This window comes from Alligator mississippiensis, chromosome 2 (assembly GCF_030867095.1).
Source record: "Alligator mississippiensis isolate rAllMis1 chromosome 2, rAllMis1, whole genome shotgun sequence".
Taxonomy (NCBI): domain Eukaryota; kingdom Metazoa; phylum Chordata; order Crocodylia; family Alligatoridae; genus Alligator; species Alligator mississippiensis.
In genome coordinates, this window is record NC_081825.1 from 162,561,520 (window position 1) to 162,579,175 (window position 17,656).

General features: G+C 43.9%; 1 protein-coding gene across 4 annotated transcripts in view; it reads left to right on the forward strand.

Moving 5' to 3' along the window:
- Nucleotides 1-17,656, forward strand: part of BANK1 (B cell scaffold protein with ankyrin repeats 1) — a 372,972-nt gene that overhangs the window by 110,398 nt on the left and 244,918 nt on the right. For all 4 annotated transcript variants that reach the window (XR_009459945.1, XM_019488054.2, XM_059722345.1 and 1 more), the window contains one exon: nt 14,684-14,804. Coding sequence is in view for 3 of the 4 variants with exons in the window: in XM_019488054.2 (XP_019343599.1) it covers nt 14,684-14,804 (121 nt within the window). In the remaining variant the exon portion in view is untranslated. The remainder of the gene's footprint in view (nt 1-14,683; nt 14,805-17,656) is intronic.

Genomic DNA, 17,656 nt, shown 5'->3' on the forward strand with positions numbered 1-17,656 from the left:
CCCCCTAAGACATTACACTCATAACAAAAGGATTAATAAAAACTGATGTATTGCATTATTAGCATTCTGTTAAGCACAGTGGTATGTTCTTTCCAAATACAATGTACTTTGTACCTAGAAAAAAGACTTGCTGTACAATGGAAATAAAGTATAGCTTAGAATGGAAGTGCATCACTTAAAATCTTTGTCATATCTATCATTCTTACAGCTGTATATTAAAGGGTATATACAGTGAGCTTGATGTGGATTTGACATACAATTATATGTTTAAAAGAGAGGGTTTCATATTGATTTTTGAAAAGATAGCATCCCAGAAATACACTCAGGTCTCTTTATGTGAATTTGTTTTGTGCGAATCTGCTTATATGTGACGGCCTTATTTATACCAGAAATTTGCTCTGTGCGAGAAAAATCTGATCTTATGTGAAGTCGGCCAGCAATGAGCTTCCTGCAGACTGGCAGAGTTCCAGCCTGCAGGGAGCTGGGAGGAAGCGGAAGGAAAGTGGTGAGACAGGGCGCCATGTGCATGTACAGTACATGCAAGGTTTTTTTGGAATACAACCCTCACATAAAGAGAGACCCGAGTATACCATGTCTTTCTTAGACATCTGTAGGAGATTAGTTTCTATTATTTATTATTTTAACCTCCTCACTGATCCAACATGACTACAATTATGTTTGACATATCACATTTACAAGGTAGAGTAGATAAGCAGTTTTATAAACTAACTAAATAAGACATATATATAGAGCACAAGCCTTTGTGAACCCAAGTTCACTTCATCAGATGCTGTGAAAGGATGTGCAGAAAGCAGAATATAAGAAGGAGAGAGAAATTAGAACGCAAAAAATGAGGTGGGGTAGGGCAGAGAGAGAGATGACAGGAAGAGTGCAGTGCTGGAAGAGAAAAGCAAATGAGCAGTAAATCCATAGGAACAAAGGGGATTGTCCCAGGGACACAGGTCCAGGAAAGGGGGAAGCCTCGTTCAGAGGCAAATCTCAAGTAAAAAGAAAAGAAAACGACAACGTACCTGTTGTAGGGGCAGGGAAGAGCGAGAAAACTCACAGCGGGAAACTGCCTGCGTAGTTCATCATCCGTGCATATATCCAGCTGGGACCAGGTGACGTCAAAAGGAGACACCACCTGGTAGAAATAAAAAGCGGCCCTGAAGGTACAGGGGTGATGCCGAGGAGCAGAGGAGACGTGGGAGACTGTGGGGTGGAGAGCGTCCAGCCGCTGCAGCTGCCAGCAATGGCAGCATCAGCTTCAGTGGCAGAAGTGGCAGTGGCAGCAGCAGGAGTGGCAACGGCAGCAATCAGAGCCGCAAATGAAGCCTGGCCGGGATCAGAAGCTCGACAGGGATCAGGAGAGCCAGCAGAGAGGCCGGCTGAGGCTGAGGTGGCAGGAGCTGCGAGGAGTCCCCACGGTGGAAGGGACCGTTGGGGGACCAACAGGACCACCGAGGAGGGTGGCAGTGATCGCAGTGATAGCCAGTGTGGGAGCCCTTGTCAAAGGCAATGGGTGCCGTGGCTCCAAGGTGGAGGCGGATCCTGGAGAGAAGGGGAGAGGGACCCCAGCCAGGGTGAAGGTGTGGATCCCAACCCCGAGGGCGCATTAGCCTAGGGCATCAGGGGCATTAGAGGCCAGGAGGGTGTGGGATTCCCTCCCATGAGTGTTCCCCTCTTGTTTTTCCCTTTTTGTTGTGCTCCCCTGCCCATTGTGTTATTAGCTTCTTGATTTTGTTTCACGCCAGGCCACCTTAGGGTGAGGGGTTTGTGGTGAGGGTGTTGATCGTATTCCCTTTTAGGGTTTGTCTATTTTTCGTCCCCTAGTGAGAGCAGGTTAGTGGAGCCCTTAGCACCAGGCTGGTGTAGATTCATAGATTCATAGATGTTAGAGTCGGAAGGAACCTCAATAGATCATCGAGTCCGACCCCCTGCATAGGCAGGAAAGAGTGCTGGGTCTAGATGACCCCAGCTAGATGCTCATCTAACCTCCTCTTGAAGACCCCCAGGGTAGGGAAGAGCACCACCTCCCTTGGGAGCCCGTTCCAGACCCTGGCCACTCTAACTGTGAAGAAGTTCTTCCTAATGTCCAGTCTAAATCTGCTGTCTGCTAGCTTGTGGCCATTGTTTCTTGTAACCCCCGGGGGCGCCTTGGTGAATAAAACCTCACCAATTCCCTTCTGTGCCCCCATGATGAACTTATAGGCAGCCACAAGGTCGCCTCTCAACCTTCTCTTGCGGAGGCTGAAAAGGTCCAGGTTCTCTAGTCTCTCCTCATAGGGCTTGGTCTGCAAGCCCTTAACCATACGAGTGGCCCTTCTCTGGACTCTCTCCAGGTTATCCACATCCCTCTTGAAGTGCGGTGCCCAGAATTGCACTCAGTACTCCAACTGCGGTCTGACCAGCACCCGATAGAGGGGAAGTATCACCTCCTTGGATCTATTCGTCATGCATCTAGAGATTCCTTTCCATGTGTCCATATTATGAAGACGTCATCAGTATACTTGAGGTATACAAGGGGGATGACAGGGCAGCTGTGAAGGAAGCGAACTTCAAGTTCTGTCATAAATATAGTTTCATAGTGCTTAGGGTCAGAAGGGACATAAAGAGATCATCAGGTCCATTCCAGAGCCGGGCAGCCCTAACTGTAAAGTAATATCTCCTGATGTCCAGCCTGAACTTTGTCTCTAACAATTTGTGGCCGTTATTCCTAGTAACCCCCAGTGGTGCCCGGGGGAACAGAGCCTCCCCCCACTGGTGAGTTTGTAAACGGCCACCAGATCCCCTTTCAGCCTTCTCTTGTGGAAGCTGAATAGATTCAGGCCCTTTAGCCTCTCTTCGTAGGGCCTGGCCTGCTGCCCCCTGACCATGTGAGTGGCCCTCTTCTGGACCCTCTCAATGCTAGCCACATCCCTCTTGAAGTGCGGAGCCCAGAACTGGACTCAGTACTCCAACTGTGGCCTGACCAATGCTGAATAGAGGGGAAGGATCACTTCCCTGGACCTGCTTGCAATGCATCTGTAGATGCACGACAAGGTGTGGTTAGCCTTACTGACTGTTTCCTTGCATTTGCGGCTCATGTTCATCCTGGAGTCAACCATAACTCCAAGATCCCATTCTGCTACTCTTTTGACAAGAGGGGTGCTCCCCAGCCTATATGTTGGCATACTAGGGAACCATAATGTGTGCCCATGGCAATGCCATTTGTTTGTAGGTATAGGGAGTCCCCAAACCTGAAATAGTTGCTTGCAAGGACCAAGTGGGAGAACTGAAAAGAAGCAGAAGCAATTTTCTTGTTCTTTATGGCTTGTATTCCATCCTTATTAGGAATGTTGGTGTATAGAGACATGAGATTCATGACAGCTAATATGTCATTTTCTGGAAGTTTGTCAATGGAGCCCAGTTTCTGTAAGAAATCTGTGGTGTCTTTCAAATAGCTGGCAGTTCCAGTGGCATAAGGGAATAGGATAGGGTCAGCATATCCAGAAACTTCCTCCATGATGGTGTAAATACCAAAGACAGTGGGGCATCCTGAGTTGCCAGGTTTATGACTCTTGGGTAATAAACAAAGGTTGCCTGGCCTACATTCCCAGGAAATGGAAATGGTAGTGTTTTCCTGCATTTCCACAGGCAGCTTCTTTAAGAGTTTATCTGGTTCCTCCTGATATTGTGCTATGGGGTGTTCTGTCAGGAGCTGGTAAAATTCTGTATTGGAAAGTTGTCTCTTGGCTTCCTGTATATACTCTGTTTTGTCCATGACAGCAGTGGCACGCCCCTTATCAGCATGTTGTATGATAATGTCCAGGTTATTTTTAAGGCTGAGCATGGCTCTCACTTGCACAAGATTAAGACTATATCATTAAAGGTTGGGGAGGGGAGGTTTGGAAATCTCAGAGTGGGCATGGAGGCAGAAACAGTTTATATACAGATCCAGATTGGGACGCTGGCAAATACAAAACAAACTACACAATTATTCCTTGCAGAGCAGTACATGCACCAGGAAATACCTGGTATTCATAGTGTTGTGAATGACCACTTTTTTTTAAAATGAGCTCTTAACCTTTATTCACCTGAATAATAAGCGGGGTTATAAATTTGTAGCCACTGCATATTGTCTCTGAATTTTGTTTGCTCAGGGTTAGTGTTGGAAACATAAAGATTATTGCCAGGAGATTTTCCCTAATCAATTACATGGTACTATCCACACATGATTTCAAGACTGTTCTGCGGTAAAAGTGATAATGCAAAATCTGTTTTTTGTTATCATTGTTTTAATCATGCACAATGGACTGTAAAGCAATGTAACTGCACTAGATAAATACCTGAACTACTTACCTCAGTCTTTCAAGTTCCTTTAACCTCTTATGTAGCAATGATTGAATGGTAGCAGAATAGGTTATAAAGGTGCAATTTAGAGAACATGATCTACACTAGTCTTATAAATATATTCACATAAATAAAGCCAAAACAACTCAAATTCCCATCAAGTAGCAACAGTATTAGTAACTTTTATTTAACCAGGATAATTAAAACCTTGGAGACTAGCATCTTATTTACAAAGGCATCCTGGGGCAATAGCAGGTTATCTATGCAGAGTAACAATTAAACACAATAGCAAATAAAATGTAAAAAAAAAGTACAAAAGCTTACAGCAATTATTGATCAAAGCAACAACATTGTGTGAGTTAAAGAAAAGTTAAAGTGTCTCATGAATTTTTCCAATTTGAGGAGTAGCTCCTACTAAATCTCTTAATGGAAGTAAATTAGTCCACTTATATTGTGTTTGGGCAGTACAGTTTTATGGAACAGTATCCTCTCTTGCTGACCTTTCACATTATTATTGGATGACAGAGATTTTTAGGTCGCGGCCCACTAAACATAGGATTCAAGTTAATGACTGATGGACAAATCAAGATTTATATCTAGGTCTCCAGAGGTGAGAAGCTACTACAGTGCTGCACCATTCCACACATTTCATTTACCTCTTTTGATTGGGATCACAAGCCAGAGGTTTAAAATTGGATCTGGTAAATATTTTTTTTTTTTTAAGTTTTAAGATCTTTTTTTAGAAATTAAAACATATAATGAAAAAATGGTATTCTTGCAAGGTGGTTTTCTGTTGGGCAAAAATACGAAACCCATTTCCATATTTTTAAGAATTTATGGAAACATAAAAATGACATTGATAGCATATAGGGTAAAAAACTGCAAGAGGAGAAAACTGAGAAATGTTAATCGGGGATCCATTTAGAACACTTTAAAACAAACAAAAAAAACCTTTGAAATTTTGAACACATATATAAAAATAGGTTTTCATTCTTGGGTATCCCCAGTAGCTTTAGGCTGTGGCATGGTAGTGCGTGCTGAAAAGACCTGGTATCAAAGCACACAGGTGGCAACATATGCTAAGGATATACTCATTAATTTTGTGTTCTCTCACTTCCATACAATACTGCATCAGAGAAACTTTCCAGGGGAACACATCTTGTTATACTGATTCCTGATGTAGAGACGCGATCATATGGTTGTTGTGCTTCACAATTAAAGTTCTGTTTATATTTCTTTGTATATTTTTTATTTATTTATCATTTCAACATTTTTTGAAAGTATACGCCGTATTGATTTTTTCCCTTATTAATTTGTACCACATACAAATATTGATCTAATTATTTAGATACTAGGTTGGGTTGTCTGTCTGTCCCTGAACATACAAAAATCAGCTCCTGCTTTTTCTATAGAAGGTGATATGAAATAATTATATGACATATTTAGTGACATTCTCTATGTGATGACTTGTATAGTACCACCTGTACTCCATCCACTAATCTATATAATTTAAGATTAATTTTCAATTTGACTCCTTAAATAACTTAAGGAGCTGCCATTTTAAAATATCTTCTTCTTTTCTTCCTACCATGGAATCTGCCTGGAAATTCCAAAGACCTTTATGGATAATAGGTAAATTTTTCAGTAGCATCGTGATTTATGTACTCAAATTCCATTTGTCAAAAGTGACTTAGGCAATCAGGAGCCAATGATAGAAAGTACATAGAAGCTGTTCAAGTATGGTTGATCTGAATAAAAATATGACCTTTGTAATGCTGCAAAAGGCTCTGAAAAAGATGCCTACTTAATAAGTAAGTACTGATTGGAGAAATGAAGCATCCAATCCTGTTCATACATATTACTAATAGTCTTTGATTCAAGAAAATACCTAAGTGCACACTTAGCTTTAAGTATGTACTTAATTCCTTTTGACTTCAACAAGACCTAGCTTGTGAATCAAATACCTGCTTAACAATTGCTTTCTTGAGATTCTGAGGAGGGGGAGCACTCCTAACCAGAAACTCCATGCTCCTAGCTGAGCTGCTGCTGGTGCATATGTTCTGCCTGCCCAGGTTATTCCTCTAAAAGCAGCAGTAGCTGGGACTTGTTTGGAGATCCTGACATGGGAAAGGGGTGTGCCATGGGAATGGGGAGTAATTCTGGTGCCCCTCCTGACTTGGTGCCCAGGGTGGATGACCCTCTCACCCAAACAGCGTATGTCAGGAGGCTCCAAACAAAGGGAGGTAAAAAACAAGCTATTCAAAGTTTAATTGGCAGCAGACAGAGGATGTACTATAAAAGCCCTTGCTCTGAATCTTTGCCATTGGAAGATAACCTTTTCTGTGACTAGGTGGGTCCAGCTGGCTTTGGAACCGTATTTTATTTCTAGTATAGCACAAACTATAGTGCTAGCAGTCCTATAATCAGTAGTATTTGCAGATTGTATTCTGGTTAAAGCAGTGTATTTAGATATGATGGGGTGTTTTTTTTTAACTTATTTCTAAAAATAGAAGTTACCTGATAGTGCAAATTAGTACTTTTTATGGGTGAGCAGATTCTACGTTTCTAGAATTTAGTGGGACTTGAATGTCCCATTGCCTGTCTTGCTATCTGGTTTTGTTTTGTTTTTCTGCCACATTCTGGTTTTGTCTTACATCTCTGATTGTTATTAAAATGGTTAACCGGTATGAAGATGCAGCTGAATTTGCCAAGTAATTCAAATGGGGAAGTAGCCTGGAAATTAAAAATATCTTTATGTTTAGATAATTAAATTGCTTTTATTCAGTATTGTATATAGGCTTTCCAATCTGAAACAGAAATCTATTTAATTTTATAAAAATAAATAACAGAGAAGATGACTACACTACCTTGCTATCATAATAAAATGTGGTGGTCTCTCTGGACAATTTGCTGTGTATTAGGGGAAGCTGTAGTAACCTGTTGGTATTTTGGGCCATGGACAAGTATTCATTTCTAGTGTTAAGAATGTCTCTGAAATTGTTACCTCTAGGAAAATTGGTCAGGAGTTAGAGTATACAGGTGTTTAGGCCTCCTGCCTGGAGAGCTAAACAAGCAAGCTCTTTAGCCAGGGGACTCTACAGAGCTGCTTCTGCTTCTTGGGTCACCCTGCCCTTAGGTGAGCCCATTAATAGCCTACATTCTTCTCTATTGGGGAAGGGAGCAGGCTGTCAAGTGGCAGTAGTCACTTGACAATGCTCCTGCTTGTTATGAACCACAATGACCAAGAGGCTGGAACTGTCTGTTTCCCATTTCATTGGAGAATAGCTCCCTCCCTGTGCACTCCTCTGGTTCAACCTGGAGGAGTCTACAGGCAGAAGGCTGCTGTGTCCATGGCAGGAACCCTTCTGGGGCTCAGGGAAGGTTCCTGTGGCAGGAAAATTCCCCCCATTCCCTGTACTCATCCAGGGCAGGATGCCACTGTGCCCATGGTGGGAACCCTCAGGTGACTGGTAGGATGATTGGGGGAAGCATTTTCCCAGGGCTGGAACCCTCCTGGGGCTCTGGCAGGGCTCCAGCCCTTGGTGCACTTACCTCTTTGCTGTGTACTGCAGAGTTCCAGGAGGGTTTCTGCCAAGAAAGAATGCCCCCCTACCTCTTCCCTCCCCTCATGCCCCCTCTCCAGCCGAAGCCCTTTAAGGAACAGTTTGGATTTTACAGACATGGGCATCTGGGTGTAGTATAGAATCCTTATCTGGGGTTGGACTCTATAAGTAAACTGAAAAAGAGGAGGCATTGTAGATGGATGGTGGGTGGGTGTTTGGAGCTGGATTTATTTGGATGTAGTGGGGTGGCCCTCTGTTAGCTGGGCCCAGGAGCCAACATCCTCATAAAAGCTAAGCCACACTTAGGTCCCATTTCCCATCTGTTTATTTTTACATACAAAAAACTTATCCCCATGGCAAACAAAGCATACAACAACATAACACATGTACAAATAACAAACAAAAGTAAAGGTCAGGTCTTTCCTCAGACCTAGAGAGAGGCCACCTAAGCTCTGTGCTTTCCCCCTCAGCATACCAGCCTCCTGTCTTCCAACTACCCTCCTTGGGAGCTTTTAACTTCCTCTGGGGCTAGCCAATCGTCCCTGTCAGCTGGCCCAGGGCTCCTAGGTTGACAGACTGTACCCTCCTAAGCCCCTGCAGCTGGGCTCTAGCCCCTGAGCCATGCATCCTGTTACAGTGGGTATACCAGGCTTCTCTGACTCCAGATATTAGCCTTACTTGGAACCTAGAGATTCTGTTTTTCTGACTTGTCAGTTTGTTGGTTATTGACTTTGTTAAGCAGTTTCTCCCCCAACCTGTGGCTGAAAGAAAGAAATGTGCCTGACTCCTAGAGTATTGAAAGAACTAGGGCTTGCATCTTCAAAGGGATTTAGGCAAAGGGAAAAGGTGGCCTATCCTATTAAGAGGTGGCAACCAGCTTTGGGGAAGCTGCTAATAAGAGACTGACTTACTGGAAGCTTAAGAAACCCTGGAGAGGAGAGCAGGGACAGATTGTGAAGAAACAGTGTGAAGAGTAGGAGACAACAAGCTGTGGGCTGAACCTCTTGTTGCATGGGGCGGGGCAGGATACTGTGCTGGGAGCCAGAGCCAAAGGGATTCCCTTCTCAATGTCCAGGATAGGACAGCAGGATTTTGTTACTTGTTTTGTTTGTTTAAAAGACTGTTTTATCTTCAGGGACTGGCTGACAGCTATCCAGGGAAGCAAGGCTTCCCTGAATTGTTTTTGTAATTTTGCTTATGTAGAATAAGATGCTACATTCCTCCCAAATAAGGGTGTGTTGCTAAGGAATATACAAAGGAACATCATGAAAACATAGGGACAAAAATAAGAAAAGCAAAGACCAAAGTAAGTTACAACTGGCAAGAAATGTTAGAGACAAGAAGGAGTTCTACAAATGTGATGAAAAGAAAAGAAAAAAAAAGGAAAAAAACTGTGTGTCTGCTGCTCAGTGCAAGAACTGAACTATTAAAAAAGAAGTATAGTTGCTCGTCACTTATCTTACTTCAGTCTTCACAACAGCAAAAAGATGTGACTGGAGAGTTAGCAAAATTAATTTGAAAAAAAAAGAAGAAAGGCTACAGATCTTGATAAGGAAAGAGAAAATGCAAGGGCTTTTGACAAATGTAAATGCATTTATGTTATTATGTCCTGATGAAATTCACTCCCAGGTGGTGAAGCAACCAGCTGAAGAAATCTCAGATTTCTGATGACCAGTAGTGTAAATTGGGGTGGGAGAGCAGGGGTACCTGTCCCAGACACCAACATAGTAGGGATGCCAGCATTACACCCTCACACCACAGAATCCATGCCCTAGCAGCAGCAACAACCCCACAGTGTTGCTCTTGCAAATGCATGGTTAGATTATGCTGTGGTTGCTGTAGCAGCAGCAACAGCTGGGAACTCTTTTTGAGTCCCCAGCATAGGTAAGATTCCCATGCACCTCTCCCCCACAACACGCTCTTGGAATTCCTTCCCCCTGGCTCTCACTGGCACCTCCATACTCTCCCCCAGGTTTTGCCCAGGGTGCAAACCCTGCTCCTTACATCTCTGCTGCTGGCAATACTATTTGTATGTTTTTGGATAACAGGCATGGTCCCAAAGGCACGGAGAAGATCCAACGTAGCACCCTTTTTTAAAAAGGGAGAAAAAGAGGTTGTGGGGAACTATAGATCAGTCAGCTTGACTTCAATGCCCAGGAAGTTACTAGAGCAAATAATAAAATAGTCAATTTGTAATAATTGAAAAATAAAGGTCATTCTCCAGATCACTAGCAGCCAACATGAACTTATAAGAATTAATTATGTCAAACAAACTTGATTTCCTTCTTTGGTAGGGTAACCAGATGAAGGGAATGTGGTAGACATTAGTACAGCTTTCAACATGGTCTTAAATTACATTCTCATAAGCACGCTGTAGGAATGTAGGCTAGGTAGAATTTCTGTTAGGTGGATATGATATGTAATTGGTTGAATAACAGCAAGAGATCACTTTTGGATGTTCTACAAAGCTCTTTTCTGGGTCCAGTGCTAGAAGGTATGCTGGATCAAAAACTCAGCATAAATGAATTTGTCATAATATAAGCAAATCCAATTTGGGGTTGCATTAATAAAAGCATTCTAAGCAGTATTCATGAGATGCTAGTACCACTCTACTCAGTGCTGGTTAGGGTTCAAATAGACAATTATATCTAAGATTAAATGCTATAATTTTGAGAGGGATGTAAAGAAACTAAAAAGGTCTGAGGTCAGCAACAAAGATGTGATTTGGGAACCAAGCTGTATAAGGAAATGATGAAAGAATAAAGTATGGTTAGCCTGGAGGAAAATAGGTTAAGGAGGGACTTGATAGCAATTTTCAAACATTTGAAAGGTATCATAAAGAAGATGGAGGAAAAATATTTTCCCTTATTATGGAGGGCAGAACAGGTGGCAGTTGATTTAAGCAGCAGTACAGAAGATCTAGATCAAATATCAGGAAAAAACTACCAAACTGTAAGAGCAGTAGGACAGTAGAACTATCTACTAGGGAAGTTGTGGAATCTCCTTAATTGGAGGTTTTCAAGAAGAGACTGTATAGGCATCTCTCTGGGTTGCTTGAAGGAACAGTGAATCTGTGCAGTTGTTGGATCATCTGATGCTTGTGGTCCACCTTTAATTCTTTGAATTAGGCACTTGGTTTTGGATCTGGCCTTAGGAGCATTATCGGCTAGGTTAGCTTGAAGATCTTGTGGTTTTGTTTTTGTTTTTTTTTCTTTGGTTTCTTTGTTTTGGGTTTTTTCCCTGTGTTTTGTTTTCTAATTTTTAGGGGGGGTCTTCAGGTTTTTGTAGTATTTCTGGCATTCCCCCTTCTTGGATCTCATACAGTCACTCTCCAGTTTTTTATGTCATATGTTCCATAATGTACTGCATGTGCTGCATAATAAAAGTTACAGGCCTATTCTTAGAAGAATAGTGGTAGTTGGAGAGCACAAAAGGAACCTTTATGAAATTTGGCATGGCTCACTCTAAGGCATGCTATAATTATTTTGTGCTCAGGCTTGTGCAAGGACTATTGTCTGGCTCCTAAAGGATAGTGAAAAAATACTGCCCCAGATATTTATCATGTGCAGCATTTTCTCGTATTTTTGTGCGTTACTTTTTTAAATCAGAAAATTTGGGGGTAGTTTTAATCAGAGAAAACCAAGATCCCTGCTTATCATGTTGCCATGTCAACCCATCCATTTTGCTGGTTATATTAGCTTAGCAACCTGGTTATCCATTTCTGCCCTTGCCCTTACTCCTTATCATTCCTTACTCATGGAAAACCTTTCCTCAGTTAATATGCATGGCTTTGTGTGTCCCTTGTGTATTCAGATTCCTCCTGTCTCACTGCTGTGGTCAAACTTGCAAGAAATTTGCTAGGTAACAATGGTGATATTGACAAGCAATAGGAATACTTTGTAGGCCAAATTTTTGGTCTGTTTTTGTTTCGCACCCTACTCTAGAGGAATGTGTAGATGGTAAGAAACTGCTGAAAAAGACTTCATGTTAGCAGCTTGAAGCTGGTGCCTCACTACTCTAGAAAAATGCAGCAATAATGAGCTAGAAGTCACTGGGCGTGTCTCCCTGAAATGTTTTCTGTGCAGTTGACTAATTAACTGTGCAGTAAATGTCTCAGCATCTGCACATGCCCCTCTAGTAGAGGTTTTCATGCACAGCAGCGCACGTGTAGACACTGTCCCAGCTGCCTGGGGCACAGGGTGCTTCAATGTGGGCCTATCCTACAGGCAGCCCCCACACTGAAGCACCCTCATGCCCAAGCCAGCCACTCTGCACCATGTGGAGCCCAGTCGAAGCAGCCCTTGGTCTGGCTGGTCCAATCAGGCTCCTCATGCTACAGAGCTGGGGCATGAGGGTGCTTCAGCATGAGGTCTGCCTGCTGGCTATCCCTGTGCTGAAGCACCATGGGTGACTCAGTCACACACTCTGCAGCACATCAGACCAACCCTAAGCTGGCAGGCTGAGGCATGAGTGTGCCTCAGCCCAGGCTGCTCCAACAGGGCTCCAGCCTGAGCTTATCTAACAGGGCTCCATGTACTGCACATGAATAAACTGTGAAGCAGTAAGTTTTGGAGTTTGTTCGTGCACATTAATCATACATGTAAACACACTCACAGTGGGGAAGACAGTTGCTATCCAAATTTGATTAAAAAATATCAAGTGACAGAATGATGGCATCCCTTGGTCTCCTCACCTTGGCCCTTTTATTTATAAATTGCACTTTTTCCCACTTACTCTGTCTGCTGGCTCATCTCTTGGATGGTAAACTCTTCAGGGCCGAGACAAGTTTTCTTGCGCATCTGTAGAGTGCCTAGAATATAACAGGTGCTTCTGTAATAAAAATATAATCATGCTGATATATATATATATACAGGCCACTAAAATATATATATATATATATTTTTTTTTTTAGTGGCCTGTCTAATATGTTGTGCTTCAGTGTAACATACACAATAACCAGGTGAAGAAAGCTAATTTTAACAGGAATGTTTCATAAAATACAGGGTTAACTAATTCTACTTCTTTATATAGAAAAAAGAACTCCATATGCATGGTGCTAAGAGTCCACACTAAAGCTATATGAATATAACTCTATGCTTTTTCTGCAAAATTTTCATCAGAATCAAAAATTCCTCCTTTATTTTGTTTATAAAGAAAAATCAGAAACCAACAGTAGTAGATCTAGGAATAGGACAGAGCCCCACTTTGACTCTGCCATGCATGTACAGTGAGCTCTGAGTTTATTGTGTGGTCAGCATAAGCTTCTGCCAGAACTCTGCATGAGCAGTGACCTCTGAGCTCACCAGTTGATCAGGGTGGAATCTGGCCAGAGCCCCTGCTTTCACATGGCTCTGGAGCCCAAGAGGTGAACATAGGACTGCTGTTTTCCTTCTACTCCCACCCCCTCCCTGCTGAATTCATCAACAGAGAAAAGGGGGGTGAGCATCAATGGCAGCACTCATCTCACAGGCTCTGGGCAGACCCATCCCCAAGGGCTTACTTGCCACCACATGCCCTCTGGATCCGCTCTTGGAAATGAAATAATTTTAAGTACAGTTTTGGGGGATTTGGCAAAAAAAAAAAAATTAAAAAAAAATTGTGCTTTGAAAACAAAAATTCTGAAAAGCAGTATTTAAATATGGGTTTCCAAATGAACCCCCCCCCCCCAAAAAACAAAAAAAACCAAAAAAAACTGGTGAGTGTGTTCACTCAGGGTCCTTCCAACCTGCCCATTCTGCCTAATTGCTGATGTGGTGTGCATAATGTGGGAAAGCATTCACAAAGCTTGATTCCAGCAGTGCTCCCAGGCTTAGCAGGAAGGTGGTAGAGTGCCTTTGAGTTATAGGACTAGTGGTGTCGATGCCCATTCAGGCTAGTACGCTGCATTGTGGATATGGCAGCTTAAATTGCGTCAAACTGAGAGAGGCTAATGCAGTCAGACTACTGCTACTTAAATCAGTCTGCATCTGTCAAGTGTTGTTTTTCAGCTCTTGAGACCTCAACTCGAGAGCTAACTTAAGTGGAGTAATTCATGCTAACTGTTGCAGCGAAGTAAGGGGGGCTTCCTCAGCTGTTGAACACTTAAAGAGCACCTATGCATGTACTCGGGAGTGGGGCCTTCAATAAGCTTTAGTTAAAGTGACTGTTGCCATTTTGAAATGTGGGGATGCTGAATACATGAGATGCTGCAGCATGGTGGAGCTTTCTGGTTAGAATTCTCCAGCTGACACGTTCTATTCAGAACGTGTCAGTGCACGTGTAAAAGTGCCCTCAGTGCTGTCACTTGTGCCACTCTTCTCACTTCAGCAGGACTAGGGAGAAGAGTTGGGGCTCTTCTGTCCCCAGGTGATCCCCAAATGGCCTCTTGCCACCTGGCATACCTTAGAATAGGCTTGAGGCTACTACACATAGAGCAGTGCATGGCTAAACCAAGAACAGAGGAACTACCTTATTGGTCCTTCTCCCCACCTTCCTTCCCCCCCGTTCTGTCCCCCCATGAGTTTTTAACTATCGCTGAGATTTAGGACCAAAGCCATGGCTAATACTTAGGGCCAAAATATCCACTTTTCCTTAGTTTGGTTAAATTATCTTAGTCTTCCCATGTTAGTATACAGTGTACAGTCAAGCTTCTTTTTGTGGTCTCTCAAAAAAATAAACAAACTTTAGTGAGACTGAGTTTGTATTTATTCAGTTTAAATCCTTTGATTTATGTTGCTCCAAGGATGAGGTTAATTAAATGTGGGTAGTAAACACACACTGATTTTTTCCCATATCTTTCTTCTGAACAGGCTTTCAAGTTTTCTTCTGTAGAAAAGCTTGACAATATTCTGACCTTCCTATTGAAAAGCGAGGTGTCTGCTTATGAATGCAATGTTTTTCAGAGTGAAGATATGCACCATGAACAAGCTAGTGAGTACATTTTCATATATGTTTCTATAATACTGTTTGTAGTGCTTGCCTATACATGTTAAAGACCACTGTAAATATTCATACTGTGGCAGTTATTGAAATGCAAAATAACCAGGAACATGTAAAATTATTTGTGAACCAATGTGACACTGCTGTCATATATTAGCCTTATTGACCAACAATCCAACTTTTAATTGCATTTCTCGGTGAGTGTTCAGCTGTGACAGTACAAAATCCAAAAAAGATAGAGGGTAAAATCCAGATTGGTTCCTCAGGTGTTTCTATTTACATGTCTAAAATTTTCATCATGTCTAAACTTAGGTGCCTGGTTCCAGGAAAGTGATTCAAAGAAAGATAGTTGATGAGTACCTATATTCCCTTTGCTGTCAATGGTGAGTGTTTCGTACCTCTGAAGGTCAATCCAAGGAGTGAACAGGCAGCTGCCTAGAGCTAGCCAATAAGAAACACTAAACATGGGTGTGTGTTTGAACTCTGCCCTTTTTGACATGTAGAATTCAGAAATCATTTTCTGAATGCCAATACCTGACTGTGCTAGTAACGCTAGTCTCTTGTATAATGGTTCAGGGGTCAGAGCACTCACCCAGAACCAGAGAAACCAGGGTTCTAAGCCTCTCTCAGTCTGAGGGCATGTAAACCCACATTTCCCAGAAGTATGCTATATCCATTGGGTTATAGCAGAGGTGGGCAAAATAGGACTTGTGGGCTGGATGTGGCCCACCAACGAATTGGATCTGGCCTGCCTTTGGGCAGGCACCTGCCAACTGATTGTATCCAGCCCACAGCTGCCCCTGCAGCACTTCGTGTGGGGCTGAGCCTGCTCCTACCTGTGGCAGCCTGCACTGCATTCCAGCCAACAGCTACAGGCCCATCCACTACACATAGCTTCCCAGTGTGTCTGCACCTGCCTGGGTATTGCTTGGCTTCCCCACCTCCAGCAGCCTCTTCTTCTCCCTACACCCAGCTGGCTCCTGGGACTAAGCATGCAGGCATCCCCCTGCTACACCCATCCCCAACACACACTCTTATCCCCCCATATCCCACCACACAAGCACCCCCCAACATATACTCACCTCCCCACATCCCACTGCACAAATACACACATCTCCCCCATGCCTCCCTGCACACACCCCACACACCCACACATACACCCCTCCAACCTCCACACACAATACAGGTTTCCCTTGATTTATGTGGATTCTGTATATGCTCTTATGCAGTGGCCCTTTTTATAACCAAAATTTGTTACACGCGAGGTAATTCACTCTTATGCGATTGGCATAGGCGCTCCACCCCAAGCAGCTAAGTCTGTGGGGGGAGGGGAAAGGGCCATGGGGCCAGGGCCCTGCTGCAGCTGCTCTGGGAGTGGCCAAACGCCAGCTGCCTGCAGGCACTGGGCTGCACTGTGCCCCAAACCCCCCAGGGCTCCACTTGTCCCCACTCACCCCAGCTCCTGGGCCGTGCTGTGCCATGGTGCAGGAAGGTGGTGTCAGCTGCTCCCAGGTATGCTGCAGCCAGAGGTGGGGTGAGTGGAAACAAGCGGAGCCCCAGAGGGTTTGGGGCACTGTGCAGCCCAGTGGCTGCAGGCAGCTGGCATCAGCTGCTCCTGGGGCCATTGCAGCAGGGGCTGGGGTGGGTGGGGAGAAGCAGAGATGCGTGGTTGCAGCAGGGAGCAAAGCTGAGGGAACTGCAAGTGGGTGCAGGGCGGAGGGCAGGGCGGCATGGTTCCTGCTGCTACGCACACCCTGGGAGGGCTGTGGTGCTGTGCTAGGCTCTTCCTGGGGGATGTGCATTCCCGGATCTGTGTGCAGGACCAGAGCAGGCTGCTGTTGCAGGCTGGGGCTCGCAGTGGCACCAGGCTCTTCCCAGTGCTTGGGGCAGACGGTGGTGCTGGAAGAGCAGGTTGGAGGGGCTACAGCAAATTGTGGGGTGGCAGCAACCCCCCTCCCAGCACCGCCACCTGCCTCATGCACAAGGATGAGCCCAGTGCCACCTCCGGCCGCAACCTGCAGTAGCAGCCTGCTATCATCTTGCACGCAGATCCAGGGGCACATGCCCCCTGGGAAGAGCCCAGAGCAGCCCCCCAGCCCGCAGCCCTCCCGGGGGGTGTGTAGCAGCAAGAGCCGCATCCCCACCCTGCACCCACTTACAGTTTCCTCTGCTTTGCTCCCTGCTGCAGCCCTGCGAGTGGCCAGCAGGCTGCGCCACACCCTTCCCTCACCCCTTCCCTAGCCCCAGCATTCATCTATCCCTCCTTCACTGCTTTGGGAACATATCCAGGAATGCAGGTACCACATAATTCAAGGGACACCTGTATACAGGCAACCCCCGCTTAATGCTCTTTGGCTTAGTGCTATTTCACTATAACGTTCATTTAGAATTGATACCTGATTTCATTTAGCATTCAGCGAGTTTCATTATAACACTCACGGTTGCCATCTTAGGTCATTAAAAACAATTGTGGTCGCCATCTTGGGTCATCAGATACTTTCAGTTTCCTTTAACGTTCATTTCGCTTAATGCTCGGTTTTCCAGGAATCAATTAAGAGCGCTAAGCGGGGGTTGCCTGTACAAGAATAAGACTGTATTTTGACTTATTATGCAATTGCCTTTATATACACTATTCAAAAAACCATAAATCAGGAAAAATATTTTTTGAAATAAAATTAAAAAGTTATAGTAGATGTTTGATTTTTAATATCTGATTTGTTTTTAATCAAGAGTTTGTTAAAATTATATCTTTTGAAAGATTTTATGTGCACGGCCCTCAACAGCTCACCAAAACTTGTTGAGTGGCTTTTCAACTGAAATAATTGCCCACCCCGAGTTATAGG